General features: G+C 41.4%; 1 protein-coding gene across 1 annotated transcript in view; it reads right to left on the reverse strand.

The window, feature by feature from the left end:
• Positions 1–15,595, reverse strand: part of bach2b (BTB and CNC homology 1, basic leucine zipper transcription factor 2b) — a 101,826-nt gene that overhangs the window by 33,277 nt on the left and 52,954 nt on the right. The window contains exon 2 of the mRNA XM_056363473.1: positions 6,036–6,290. Coding sequence (XP_056219448.1) covers positions 6,036–6,278 — 243 coding nt within the window. The 5' untranslated portion in view covers positions 6,279–6,290. The remainder of the gene's footprint in view (positions 1–6,035; positions 6,291–15,595) is intronic.

Below are 15,595 nucleotides of genomic sequence, written 5' to 3' on the forward strand. Positions count from 1 at the left end.
TAGGCAACTAAAACTACTTGATTACGGTTACAGAAAGACTGCGATCATGGTTGTAGATCTACTTGGTGAAGGTAGGGAAAGGTTGTAGTCCTGATTATAAGAAACCAAACCTCGCAGTAGAGTCCAATGCTTTGCTGTCTCAAGCTTAGACCATGATCTTCTCCCTAAGAGGTTTTGCAATGCTGCAACAACTTCACACTTGACTTCACCCTTTGCTTCTAAGAGAGGACAGTCATTATTCATGTGGCCGCAAGAGGTTGCTTCTCGGGAAGGGGTGAACATAAGTCACCTTAAGGCATCAGTGCGCCTCAACTAAAGAGGTTTTTTGATGGTCAAACAGAATTTCCATAAACCATCAATCTAACACTCAGTCCCTGCAGTGAGTGGCCTGGTGTATGGAAGTGAGAAAGTAAGCAGGTTTTGAACTTCTCTCTCAAGCTCCCTTTTTATATATTCTTCATATACAAGTTTGCACCTTTATCCCCATTTGAACATCGTTTCTCAATCTTCTCTACGGTACGACTTCTTGCCCATCCCGAACAGCTTCAGACGTGGTTTTACAACACATTTATAAAACCTAGTTCGTTTCGAGCATACCCTGGGGATTTGGCACTCAAACATTTTTGTGGACAGTTGGTCAGCCAGTTTGTTTCTCAAACACTGTGGTCCGAGGTTATGATGACCCATGTCATTCCTAAGGATAGGATTTTCTTTTTATACCTTTTCTGACATCAGGTTCAGAAAACTTTATACGTGGACAAGCTTGTCCTACTTTGGATTAATACCCCAGCTAGGTTTGCCTTTGACATCCCACTGTTTCCTGGATTCTCCTTGTCTCAATATCTCCTCCACTGCTACTTTGTGGTGTGTGGTCCTACCCCCAACCCCACCCCTAACTAACCCTAACCCCAACCCTAACCACCATTAGGACAAACTACTTTTTTTTTTTTTTGCAGCTAAGGGTTCTTTTAAATTGCCATTAAAGTGAACTCTTCAGTATTCCCTGCAACATTTTCAAATTACGAGGTGAAAAGAACACTTGAGTCTTCAGGGGCCACAAGTACTACTTTCAACTCTAAGTCTTGTTAAAATAAATCACAGCAAATCCTTTGCAACAACCATAGGCAAATATGCTGCCTTTTTAAAACAGGGTGTACATTTGTGTGTGTTTTCTTTTGGAGATGAAAAATGTGCAGGACTCCCTGGCCCATGACTGAGGAAAGAACTGACAAACAGGAGGTGGTTTGAGGTCTGTGAACCAGCACTCTGCTGAATCACAGTGCTGTCCTCTCCCTTCCCTTTTTCCAGAACAAAAACCGGAGGGCAGAGATTGAGCTGATGATCTACCACCTTCCGGGAGCCCTCCGCTGTCCCCGCAGTGGTCTGGAATCAATCATTTCATCCAGTCAGTGCATTCCCACACGGGACAAGTGGACAGCGCAGTAGCCAATAATTGGCTAATGACCCTGTGAATGGTTATTTGATTCATTCAAGTTGACAAAATTATTCACTGATCTGATAACTACAGCAAATTGGGTTGCTGCAATTTCGCCACGACAGAATTGAGTATCATCAGATTCTCAGTATAAGCCTCACAAGGTACAAAGGCTACACGCTGCTCGCTAATTACTAGCTGACAGCAGTCTTCTGTGAACCATGGCAGTCAGGACTGAGTAACGTCTTTGCACACACTTCCACAATATGGAGGTCATTTCTGTTTGTCAGGGCGATGGCTGCTCCTCTCCAGCGGAGGGCTCCCTTGGAAATTTCTCTCCCTAGTTCGTATCTGAATCACATTCATTCTTATGAGTCGTCCTTTGCTTTTACACTCACAAGAAATGGGATGAAGAGTTACACTGTGTGTGTGTGTGTGTGTGTTTGTGTGTTTGTGCATGCGTGCTTGTTTTACTATATTTCTGAGGACCAAAGGGAGCCCACTATACTTGTGGGGTCCGACCACACAAGTTCAATTGGCAGTTTGAGGGTTAAGACTTGATTTTAGGGTAAGGGGCCACGAATACAGTAAAACAAGGCTGTGTGTGTGTGTGTGTGTGAAGCCTCCATCATCCAACATGGACGTCGTGCCCCCCCCCCGGCTGGCCCGGGAGGACAGAATCACTGAGATAAAGCACAATTGTTTTGTTCCCATGATGTGATGGCCAACAAAGCCCCATGATTAAACTGGCCTCCCCTCTGCAAGCCCCAGAATCACATTAGATATAGATGATGTCACTCACCCACGCCAGCCCCGGCTACTCCAGGGGCAGTGAGGCCATGAGAGAGAGAGGACTGATGAAGGTGGGGAGGGGGGAGGTGGTCTTTGTTTCACATTTCATCTGAAACAGCCACCCCCCACCCCCCTCCTCCTCTTCCTCCCAGCGGCAGCAGAGGCATTTCTTATTTGCCCTTTGTTACACATAGGTAGCAGCCTTCAGTCGCCGGTGAGGGAATACTCTCTGTGACCGCAGTCAGTCAGACAAATGCCGCTAACCTAGCAGAGCTAAAAGCTTCTGCTCCGAGCTGACACACCAGTGGGGGTTGAGCAGACCCAACCCCTCCCCTCCCCGGCATCAGAGAGACAACGGTGTTCAGACATGAGGCAGGGATGCGTCAGCGTACTTCGGTCACTGACCGTAAAGCAAAGGGCAACAGTGGACCTTAAAAAATGTTCAGTGAAATCACATGTCTCCATTATGTGACTGTGACTTGTCTAGACAGTCAGAGAGAAAGAGATGTACTACCCACTAAACAGGGCAGAGGAAAGCTATTTAAAGGAGAATTCCACCTTAAATAGATGAACAAGCGAAGTAATGTGCTGCTACTGCTACTTTATTACTCCACAATATTTCACACATGTATTAACTGGTTATATAGATTCATAAAACATACATAACATATATTTTCTTGCTGTTTTCTGCTATATATCATTGTAAGCCTAATATCTCTTTATATCTTTTATTTTTTATCGTCTTCAATTTTATCTTGTCTTGTAAAACATGATCGAAAGGTGATATATAAATAAAGCTTATATAGTTAAATGAGCTGACCTCTTGTTTTAAGGCACTTAACATCATCATCATCAACATCATCATAAAACTTTTTTTGTTTTCTCAGGGATACATTGAGAGTTGACCTTCATTTTCAATGATACTGAGATGACATAAGCAAAAAGAAAGCGAACAGCAATTCCTTATTAAAACAAGTGCAAGATTTATGTTATGATTTGACTTAATATGCATTTCCAGATATTTTCTTTCGGTTCTCTGTTTTATATAATTGTAAATTGAATATCGTTTGATTTTCAGTTGACAAAACTACAGAACAAATCAGTGTATTTGAAGCTACATTAATTAAATTGCATTGAAAATGAATCCATAATAAAAATTACCATTATTTTCAAATTTGAATTTCAGCACAAAATATGATGTAGCTACCTCAAGTGTCCACTGCAACAGAATAAAGCGAGTATATTAATTATATGTTTTGCAATTTTGATAAAATAATGAAAAACGTATGTGAAATGTTGTCAAACTGAACACGGACGGAAAAGAGAAGGAGGCTTGGTTAAAGCCTCAATGGTAGTAACTCTCTCTCCTGCACATTAAAGAGACAGTCATTGAAAGATGTTACTTTCCACACTCCATCTCACACCTGAAACACCCAGTGGCTTATACATTATTAATGCGCGCAGCAAATGAATGAAAAAGGAGGCTGCTTTGAGCATCCAGGAGCTTTTCCCCGCTGTCGTTCTTTGAGTTAAGGAGGAGGAAAAAAAAAAACAAAAAAAAACCTGTGATGCTCATTTTACATAAGACAACAATCTGACAGTGACTTCTTTTCCAATGAGTGCAGTGGCAAAGTCATTTGACAGGCGCTACTTTATTAAATGCATGCTGGCCCAGCAAGGAGCCACAACTCCACGGCACATGTGGGATGTGCCCCAGTTTTCACAGCAGCACATGTATGTACTCATATGTGTGCGTGTAAGTGTGGGTGTGTGACATCAATACGTCAGAGGAGTACTTTCATCATGCGTTCAGCGGAGGAGCTCTGAAAGGGCTCATTTTAAAGTGACAGTGTGAGAGATGAGGTGAGCAAGAGTGAGGAGTGTTGCTGAACGTGATGAGCGCCGCACCCCAAGGTGGCGTTAATCCTGCTGCGAAGTGTAACCTGCTGCCGACGACGACGGCTGACAGGTGCTAATTGGCAATCACAGCCCTATAGGTTCAATAATGCACTTTCCCACACGTTTCCTTGAGTCTTTATCCTCTGGTGAATGACAGATCAAATTAAAACACTGTTTTACTGCCACTGTTTGACAGAAAAAAGACAGTGTAAAGAATAAATAGAACAAAAATAACCAAAAATAATCAGAAAGTCAACAGTGAAGAGAAACGCTGAGGAGTGACATGGATTAAAAGAGGAGGCTGATGGAGTTAGTGTGAGGGTTTTTGGAAATTGTCTGGTGCCAGAATGAAACCTCTTGCTCCTCCATTCAATTAAGAGGGTCTAAAATGAATCAAAATCCAATTATTACTTCTAATTTTATATTTATATAAAATAAAAATGTTTCTAAATGAAAGTTAACCTTCAAAACACCCTGAAATGTGGCTTTGCTAATAGAACAAAACAAAGCTACGCTGTGTTGTGACATTAGACATAGAAAGTCACAATTGAACTCGTGTTCAGACGGAGCATGAAGAGCATGTTCACTTTGCTTTTTCTGTTTGAATATTACACAACAGCTAATGCATCGACTGTACAGTTTGCTAGCAAAGTGTAAGTACAGTCTGTAACCATTGTTTTTATGTATGATTGATTATGTATCTATTTATTATTACCAGCTGCCCTGCTATTTATGTCTTATTTCTTTATAGTCTAAGGGCTGAGGAAATGTACATCTGTGCTTTTAATGTATACAACAATAAACTTGAACTTGAACTTGAAATAACGTCGTGTTTACACTTGGTCTGTTTGTTGATTAGGACCAGAACTAAATGGGCAACAGTCTTTGTTTTCCTTTTCGCTCTGGACCATGAAAACTAAACTAGAGTGTGAAAGCTCCCTCAGATATCTAAAAAGGCTTTTTCATCAAAATAAACATAACCGAGAAAATGCGCTCAGGAGAGCACAGACCGCAGCCAAGGTCAGTGTCGGACAACATAAACAAGACTTCATGGGAAAAATTCATAGTAAATGACCTGGATCTGTACCAAAGTTTAATGGGTTCTTCCCTGGTCCATGCCCCATGCCCCCACGAAGTTCAGTAGGCAACCTTTTGCATATTTGTGCCAACGAACAAACAGACCAACAAATAGAGGTAAAAACAAAACCTCCTTGGCGGACGTGAAGGTACCAGTCGACCAGATCACTGCAGCTGCAACAAATCTTTTTTCTGGGTGTGTTTCGTAACAAAACGATTAATGCAAACGTTGGTGCGTTGATGATTGTGATGGTGTAACACCTCAGACACCCACCAAACCTCAGAGCCTGTTGCACAACATTTCGAGGAAACATGTCGTTCACCCTGCTAAAACTGGTGCTACAGCGTTTACAGATTGAACGCGCCCCTGAATTCAGTTAGCGTCGGTGTCAGGAGGTGCTGTTAATATCGCTTTAGATAAGAGCCTCTGCCGAAGGAATAAATGTAAACGTTATATGCTGCTTGTTTAATAATATATTGGATGAATAAGTTTTGTCATACTTGGCTTGTGCACGGATGCGTCTTGGCACCTGCAACTTGACTGTGCAACCAAAACAACGAACACTCACAGTAGTTTTTTTTTTATGTGACACAGTGCACTGTACGGTAATTTAGATGAGGCTTTGTTCATGGTCATGAGTTGCATTCTGAGCAGGTTTTATTTGCTTGAGGTGGACGGTGGACAGACAGTGGTCATCCCTGTGTGTGTGGCTGTGGATGCTGTGCAGAGCGCCCGGTGAGTTTTGCTTTTGTTTCCATGTCAGTGGGAAGTTTTCAGTGTTGCATTGACCTAAAAGTCATTTCAGGGAAACATTGCGTTTGATGGACGTACCTCTTCAGGGAGGCTAACGACCAAGCCATTCTCCGCCTGGCCCACCAGCGCCTGGAGGAAGTACTCGCTGCAGGCGGCCAGCACGGCCCGGTGCCCGCGGAACTCCTTGCCCTCCACCAGGACAGTCACATCGCACAGGATATCCTGCTTCCGCTGGTCGTTGAGGCAGAGGAGGATATTGGTACAATGAACCGTCGACTCATACACATACATGGGGGCTTCAGGCTTCTCATCCACGGACATTCCGCTCACGCCCTGAAAATAGAAACACAACAGAGAGGGGTAAGTTTACAGCTGAGCCCAGTGAGCGCATACCACAGGGCTGATATCAGCGCCGGTGGTCTGCCACGGCCGTCCTCACGATTTAAACTCACAAGCTTGACTGACTGACTCACTCCTCTTTTAACATTTAAAAAAACAAAAAAAAACCAAAACAAAATGCTGCTGCCTGTGTGCGTGACCCTGCTCGCTGTGGAAACACACGAAATATCACAAATAGCACAGAAAGTAGTCCCCTACTTTTCAGGTTACACACAAATAAACCGAGATAATACCGCCAGCAAATGAAAACACACAGACCTTTTATTTAAAGTGCCAATTACATTTAATTTAAAGGTAAATCAGTGAGTCCATAGTAATGGTGCGCTTTTCTTTTCGCTCTAGAGGTCCACATGTGTTTGTAATCGAAGACAGACTCACTGTAAAGGTATGCTGAGCACTTGGACACGCTCAGCAACACAACATCAGCTGAGGGAGGGTGAGAGTGTCTTCACGGTATCAGAAACCAAACGACAGCACTGAGGCATTAAAAAATAGAAACAGTTTAAGAAATACAGAATAATGTGGACATGAAGGACTGAATATCAGCAGCTTTAAAAGAAAAACAGTTTTATGTTTTTATGTTTCCATTTTCCCTGAAACCAATCTACATGTTGGATTACCACCCTTTATTTTAGATTTATTTAAGATAACGCACCATGTAGGTATAACATCAACTGAAATATTAAAGCTCCCATATTGTATAAAGGTCTCTGTCCATGTGTTCTTTGATTATAGATCAGGTCTAGCTTCTATATTAATACTGTGAAAGTATCAAAGCCTCAGTCCACAGAGAAATGCACACAGCCTGTATTCAGAAACTGAGCCTTAAAACCAGCTGTCAGCACTTCTGTAACTTTGTGATGTCACAACAAAGCAGTCACCGCTCTCAGCCATGCCCCAAGCCCCGCCCACCAGGACCCACCATCCAAGCCTTGCAGGATTTTGTTTCTCTGAGTGTGAGCCTCCTCTCTTCTGATTGACCTGTTGTTACTAGAGTCTGAGAGGAGCTGTAAAACTACACTGAGATGGTTTTTGGTTCTTAAAACCACAAATATATCTTATTATGGAGAGGAGTTTAAAATATGGGACCTTTAAAGGAATATTTCAACATTTTGGTAAATACACTAAATGCAGCAACCTTCCATCAGAGCCAGGATTCAAATCTTTAAGCTAAGCCACAATAACTGATTCAAGCTCTGTATTCAAACACACAGATGAGACATTAGACCGGTATCACTCTTCTCAGACTCACAGAGATTTATGTCTCAGCTTCAGGGAAAAAAAGCACCTATACCCTCTGTGTTTAAATTCTCAGGCACATGAAAATAAATAACATCAGATAAAAATGTGTCATGACGTGGCTCCGGCTTTGTTGCCTGGCTGGAGTCGCAGTGAGTCAGCGTAACTCCACACTTCCATCAAAAACACAAACCACAGACCCCAAAAAGCTCAGCTCTGGGAACATAGCAGCACGTGGCCCCGGTATTCCTGCCAAATGTTCCATCTCGTTCACCCTGTGACGATAGACGCAGGCTCATCGTCCCTCATCGCCCATCAGACTCACACACTAACACACACTAACACACACTAACACACACACAACTTGCTCAAAGGGCCTTTATATTAGATGATATTCAATACCAAGATGCCTCTCTGCCGTATGTGGACTTATGGCCGCACGCTCTAAATGAATTCTACAACTATCTGTCGTTTTCTAACACAACATAACGCTGTAGACGTTTGTTACATTTGCTGTTTTATTACAGAAACTCATGACCAAGATAGTCGCATTCTGCCATTGTGTTACTTATGGATGAAATTATAGTGAAAAAAAAATTAATTATTAAATTATTAAATTATTTCCCTTGAAATTGTTCTTATTATATTTCTAATTTGAACTGTTGTATGTTTTCATGTCATATAACTTGTGCTGGGTCATAAGGACTCCATACATAGTGAACTAATCATGGAATAGAAATTTTATGTAAATATGGGGAAGCTACATTACACATTAACTTCCTAGGGTAATTAATGACCAAATTAAGCAGTTAAAAGGAGGTTGTATGTCTCTGCCAACCAGTGAAGTTTCAGTTAATATGTTCACAACTTCTCCTTCTGCTCCTGAGTTACAGAGTGGAATAATGGACAGAAAAGTGTTTTTGCAGAACAGTGAAGTTGACCTTTGACCTTTATAAATGTCATCACCTCCTCTTTTTTATCCTGTTTGACATTTGTGTTTAATTGTATCATAATTTGCGCATTAATTCCTGATTCACGGGAAGAAATGTGGTTTGTTACCAGACCAAGTGTGAAAACTGAGAGTCGAACTTGTGAAAACAAGGGGCCCCTCACTGTGTAAACGGAAAAGGGGGTCGGGGTGTGATCTCAGCACAGGATCTCTCAACGCTGCAGTTGATCAGCTGAGACTCTGATCACCGGCTGTGGTTTTCACGGGCGAAATGTTTTTCCTCCAGAAGGCAATCAATCCAGTTGACGATTCCCACAAAATTATATGGGAGTGCTGAATGAAATCACTGGTTGAGGCGCGCTGTTTGTTTCCATGTGTCACAACTAAAGATCATGCTCATGCTCTGCACGCCGGCCCGGCCTGTCAGAAACTGGCATCGGATGTTTGGCACCATCACTGCTGCTTTTTCAATTTCAATTATAGGAGAGTTTTACAGAAGGTGAGTCAGACACTGGTCACGTGGTTCCCCTGCAAGACATGCAAGACTCTGAAAAATGGTAGGAAATAAAACGTGAAGTACATATAAGGCAGGGGGCTGCATCCTTCAGAGGCTGCATTTGAAGACTGATTGCGTCACAGCGGGGCAGTTTCTCCCAGGTAACAAAGGCTCCAACAGGTGGAATCCTTCGTGGCCTAATTTATCCCAAGATTCTTTGCACATATGGCAGCAAACAACACCGACAGAGAGCCTGAGGATCAATCTACAACGGCTACAAAAAGGGCCACGCCTTCGTAGACGGCGTCCTCTGAAGGATGCGGTCCCTGAATTGGGACACGGCTGTAGATAAAAAGGCTCCATGTAAATGCAGAAGAACAGTTTCAAGTACTAAGCTGAACCTCGCTGGAAGAATATGTAATTCCTGATCACTTCCTTAATGTAGTGACATCACAGACGTACCGCCTCTCTTTTAATATCTTGATTCTTAATTCTGCACGAGAACAGATTATTGGGCCTAAATGCTGTGACAATATTGGAAAGAAAAGTATTTCTGAAACATAGCGACTCACAAACTATAGATTGGACAAATTCAATAATTGCTTAATTTAATTGTGCAAAAATAGCTTTTAGAGTTAATTCATTATCTAACTGGTGATCTCTTACAGATTTCAAAAAAATTCAATCCACCAGAGTTGAGCAGGAACTTTGGGGCTGAGACATATAAACCTCATGAAACAGCTATAAATCCTAAAGTTCTTGCTGTGAGGAAAACATCTGGAAAACATCCACTGACGATCAATTGAGCTTAAAGCCAGACCAAAACACTTCATGGTGTGAAAATGTTTTAGTTAATGATGTAGCTTTCCACCTTTTAAATTTTATGTTACGACCGTCTACAAACAAGATATCAGTGAAACATGCAAATGATTCAGCGACTGCATGACCTTTTTTTGATCTCAAGGAACAGATTATCAGTATCAATCAACTTATTTCATGTGAGAGCGTTTCCAGAACAATCAGCGAGTTTGAAAGAGGAAAAGGACTAATCACGGCCCGGTTAGTCATTGCTTTTTATCCAATCTGGTTGCATAAAGGGATCCTGCTCACATCTCAGCACAGGAGAGCACTTGCCAATCTTTAAAAAATCTACTGCATAACCTGCTACCAATGACGTCTGACACAACTAAATACGTACCGGGCCCAGACCACAATGAAGGAAGTGAAAATTGTGAGGCTTTTTGAGGCCACGCTGAACCATGAATTGCTTTAAAGGCCCTTTCATGTGATGCCGTTTGTAGATTCGGTTGTTTACCGATGACAGAGTTATAATAATAATGATTTGACTGGAGCAGACTGCTGCTACAACACACAGTCTAGTGTGTGTGTGTGTGCGTGTGTGTGTGAGTTGGGGGGGTGGAGGGGGTGTTGTGGAACAACTGTGTCAGTCCAGACTTCTCCTGCGGTTCTGGCTGGATCCAACTGTTGTAGAGTTTGCTTATTTCCACCAAACATTTCTCAGTTGGCTTCCGAGGATAATGACCTGTCTTCCAAGAATAATGTTTCCAGATGCGGTTGCGAGGTTCAGAGAAATCCAAACATGCTATTTCTACCCCGGAGTGCGCATTTGCTTCACTTGGACTTCAGATGGGTTTGTTGCAGCGGGAGCAAAAACGCAAAGGGTGACACAAACACACAGAAATACTTTGCAAGCATATTCATTTACACACACCTACACAGACACATGCTTGCAGACGCAGACACAGACACAGACACATACCCAGACACACACATCACAAAATCAGGTTGTGGCAGAATTCTGATTAGAAGTGCTGACTGATGCAGAAGATTTTATTTTTTATTTCTCTCTCTTTTCTCTTACTTCCAGTTGTTGATGGCGTGACTTCGCCACAGCCTTCATGTGTGAATGCAGGACCAGGACTGACTGTACCTGCTGCTGCCTGACTGGTGGAACTGATGGTGCAGTTTGACTCCCTGTTTCACAGCATGATTCACTGTGTTGCTTCTTTGTGTTTGATTGGTTCAGGCATGTTCTCACTGTCAAACATTTTTTTCAGAAGGTAAACACTGACTATATCTTGCATGTAATCAGTCAGACGTTACGTTTCCTCCATCTGTTCAACGCTAACATTATTTATAATTATCTAAAATAATTTATTTTCTTACTGTCAGGGACAGAGATGGGAAGATGTTAATCTCATGTACAGAGCTGGAATCAGGACGTGGTTATCTTAGCTTAGCATAAACACTGCAAACAGGGGGAAACAACTAGCCTGGCTTAGTTCAAAAATACACCTACTGACATGTCTGAAGCTCGCTAAATATATCATGCATTTATCTAATCTGCACAGAAACACGGTTTGTTAGCATAGCATAGTTATGTGCTTAGTGTTTATGCTAAGCTAAGCTAATCAACTCCAGCTTTGAATCATCGACATCAATCTTCTCAAATGACAAAAGAAGAACATGAGCATATTTCCCAAAATGTCAATCTATTCCTTTAAAAAAGAAGAATCTGCAATGCATCCTGGGTAAATAAAGAACTGAAAAAACACAAGGAACTGAGCAGGATTGTAACTAACGATCCATAACCTAAAGGTATTCAATTTATAAATTGAATTATAATTATATAAATATAAGTTACACACATACACACATACACACACACACACACACACACACACACACACACACACACACGCTCAACTTGCTCTGATATCAGTTAGAATACAAATAAAACACTATATTTTCCCTCCATAACTTCCTCTCAGGTAAAACCTTTGTTTCCATCTTTCATTATATTCATGTGTGGCTCTAACCTGACGCACCAGATGGTTTGTCACACTGAACCATCTGGGGACGCTTTGTTGGAAACTGTCGGGAGAAAAGGGCAGGCACCGTCAAAAAAATACTTGGCAGGTGATTGGATGAACCATCTGTCTATCATCGTCTATCAGGGGCTAGCGTCGGATATGTTCCATGCACACGGAGAGTTTGACATTTAAAGGGACTTTGATATTAAACATCTCTGACTAACATTTTATAACATCCTTCCCACAGACAGTGAAAAGAGAATCTCTCTCATCCAAACATTCAGTCCAAACATCTGGAATATTAGCAGACATATCAGGAGGTATGTACACTCTCATTAAAAACTTATACTGAAGTAGTTTGATTGTCTGTTTTTGTGCTATTATTATAATACTATTATGTTTTATGTTTTCCATGTCACTCCTTGTTTTGTAATTTATCCCCAAAAAAAAGATATCTAAGATTGGGAGATTGAGCAGATATAATTCCTATCATTCTGGATTAATCAACCAAATTATTTGTTGAATTTATCCTAAAACGTGTTTGGTAGTGTCAGTGGGAGTTCTTGAAAATAATGTTAAAAATCTGGGCAGAATAGTCATTTTAAGTCATCCAATCATAGATGTTGACAAATTAATTAACCGATTGATCCTTTCAGCACTGCCAGCATCCACTTCAAGCTGCGAGGAGAAGTGGTGCGGGCTGGAGGAATTTAACAGTTCACAAAGATGATTTCCTCATGATGAATTCAGAGCGTTCAGCAGCAGCAGAACTCAAAATCAGTGTCACATTATTCCCTTATTCCAAATTGCTCTATTTTTTTTTCTTGGGTATCAGCAGGCCGATTATCACCATGGAAACACAGCTGAGATTCCCTAGGGGGTTAAGTCAGATAAATCTTTTGGCCTTGGTCAATTAGTCAGCCTTTATTTTGCATCAGTACATTATTAGAGCAAAATTAAGACTGGAGAAAACCCCCGAACTGTCTTAACCAATCAGAGCCGAAGAGGACAGGCAGCAGGATGTTTGACTCAGCGTTGGCCTGACTGGATCATATAATGGGGTCTTGGTTTGAAGGATTTAAGAAGGAGGGGTGGTAACGTGTGACAGTGTGTCATAATGTGCTCTGTGGCTTGTGTGCCCCCCCTCGCCCTCGCTGGGCCTCATGATGTGCAGGATGTGTGGAAGGAAGAGGCGGGACTGAGCCGTGACACATTTAAATATATAGAGTAGAGAGGGTGGATGGTCTTTAGGGTCTGAACTGAGTCCCTTGTGGCCGAGTCATGATTGCTTCTATCATAACAAAACATCATATGTCATTCAAGACGCGCTTCAACGCTTTACTCTGGCGTTTCTATATGCAACACATTGTAAAGGTGGTAAAAAAAAAAAAAGCAATTGCAAATTCTTTTATTTTATTTCTCTGTGAGGCAAAGCCAACACTGTCAGCTACAGCTCAGAGGCTTCCTGTTTTCTGTGCGCTTCAAACAAACAGGTACTGAGCACCTCCGCAAGCACTTAGTATTTTCATGTGGGACTTACCAGTTCAGCATACGTCAAAAAAGAGTCACATTCAAAATTTGACTGCATTAAAACCACTGGCAGACATCAACTGCTGGACTCTGTGTTGAGTCACATTGTTCTACTGAGTCACCGGTCTGACAGTTTCAGGACAGACTCTCTGTGAACACTTTCCAGGCAGACTGAGGAGGTGTTCAAGAACAGCCATGAATATCAAAGCAAGACAGTGATGGACACATACAGAGGAAAATTCAAGGGAGATTATAGTTATTTGAGCTTGATAGTTCATTCCTGACCTTGGGTACAAAACAATCTCCAGTCTAAGTCCACTTACTCAAAAATAGGACACTCAAAAACAACGTAGCTACAATAATAAAACCCAAATTCTCTCTCAAGCTCCACTTACTCGCTCATTATGGGCCTTTCAAATCTTACTGCACGATCTTGCTCAGTTGTCACGGCATGGTAGATGTTCAAATCCCACTATTGATCATCACAGTTCGGGTCAGGGTGGAGTTTGTTCTGTCTTGGCCCTTATTTTTTAATTTTGGCCATCACTCCTCTCAGTCATTGTATCAGACATTGAAGTCATCAAAGTCATTGCTGAGATACAGGAATGCAGTGACATTAAAAAGAGCCCTGACAAAATCACAAGCAGTCAGAGGAACACCTAAAATGTAAGTTGCAATCCCTTATTGAACACAGTTTTCTGTGTGCAACAGATGGTGATGGATCTATGCAGCAGTTTGGGTAAGTTAATAAGTTTACTGTTTGCCCCAAGTAAGTTTGGTTTGATTGTCTGACCGTTCAAGTTTCTTTCAGCATTTCTTGTAGCAATGTTGCAGATCTCAGCAATTAATCAAGTGCAATGCTTTTATTGCCAATTGAAAGTCTAGACTCCTCAGAGGTTAAAATTAATGTCATTATCCCTTAATAGAATGGAGGTTGCTGAGTTTCTTACACTAAAGTCTAAGAAATGTTCTGTAAATGATCATTTTGCATTTTGAGAATCTTTGTTGGTATGTCATCATGGATATTTCTTCTTAAATTATATATTTTTCCATCACTTATTGATATATTAAAGGTCCCATACTTTATACTTTTCTTTTTGTTCTATAAGTATTGATCCATAAGAAAATATATTTGTGGTTTTAAGTTCCTTCAAGGTTGGATGGTGGGTCCAGGTGGGTGGGTCTTGGGGCTTGGCTGAGGACGGTGACTGCTTTGTTGTGACATCACAAAGTTACAGAAGTGCTGACGGCTGGTTTTAAGGCTCAGTTTCTGAATACAGGCTGTGTGCATTTCTCTGCGGACTGAGGGTTTGATACTTTCACAGTATTACTATAGAACCTAGACCTGATCTATAATCAAACACATGTACATCTACCTTTATACAATATTGGACCTTTAACATATTTGATAATGTTTTCCATCATTTCCAGATAGATTATTGCCTCAAACAGGAGTACAATGACTCAGCATGCAGCAGATCAAGGCGCATTCATGAGCACCTGCTGCAGATGATGAGTTGTTGTAATTAAGAGAATCGCAGGAGGTGTAAAACCCAACTTATTGCGGGACAATAATTTCAACATCTCTTGAGTTGTGGGATCATTTTTGCCCTGTTGGAACATCTACACAGCATGATTGTAACAAAATACAAATGCACCCTGTGGCTCCTTGTAACAAACAAGGTTAGCCTCAGCCGCTGCTGCTACAGTCTAATAACATTATCCACTGAGCCAGTACAGTCGGAGGGAGACTTCCATGAACACTGTGTCACTGTGCAAAATTAGGGGGGAGGACTTCTGCCAGATGACTGTAATTACACTGAGTAGGAACATGGTTTTAATTGGAATTATCAAATTAAGCCACAGTAACGAATGCCCTTGGAGCTGTACAAGGGAGCAAATGTCAATGTGGATGGTGATGATGATGATGGCTAGGTAAATGTAAGGACTAATGTGTGTTTATTACCATGTAAAGTTCCAATTAAAATCACATAATGCTGCTTTGTGTCAGTTTTTGGAAGCAGAATAAATGCGAGAGAAGCCTGTAATGTGCATACATACACGTATTGTAACTGCCTTTAATACACTGTTTTTTGGGGAGGTTTCATTTCCTCAAGTCAAACTATCTGCTTCCTCAAAACCTCAGATAAGTGTTTGTGGCAATGTTAGGCAGGTTGCCATGACATTTACT

This window comes from Seriola aureovittata, chromosome 19 (genome assembly GCF_021018895.1).
Source record: "Seriola aureovittata isolate HTS-2021-v1 ecotype China chromosome 19, ASM2101889v1, whole genome shotgun sequence".
NCBI lineage: Eukaryota > Metazoa > Chordata > Actinopteri > Carangiformes > Carangidae > Seriola > Seriola aureovittata.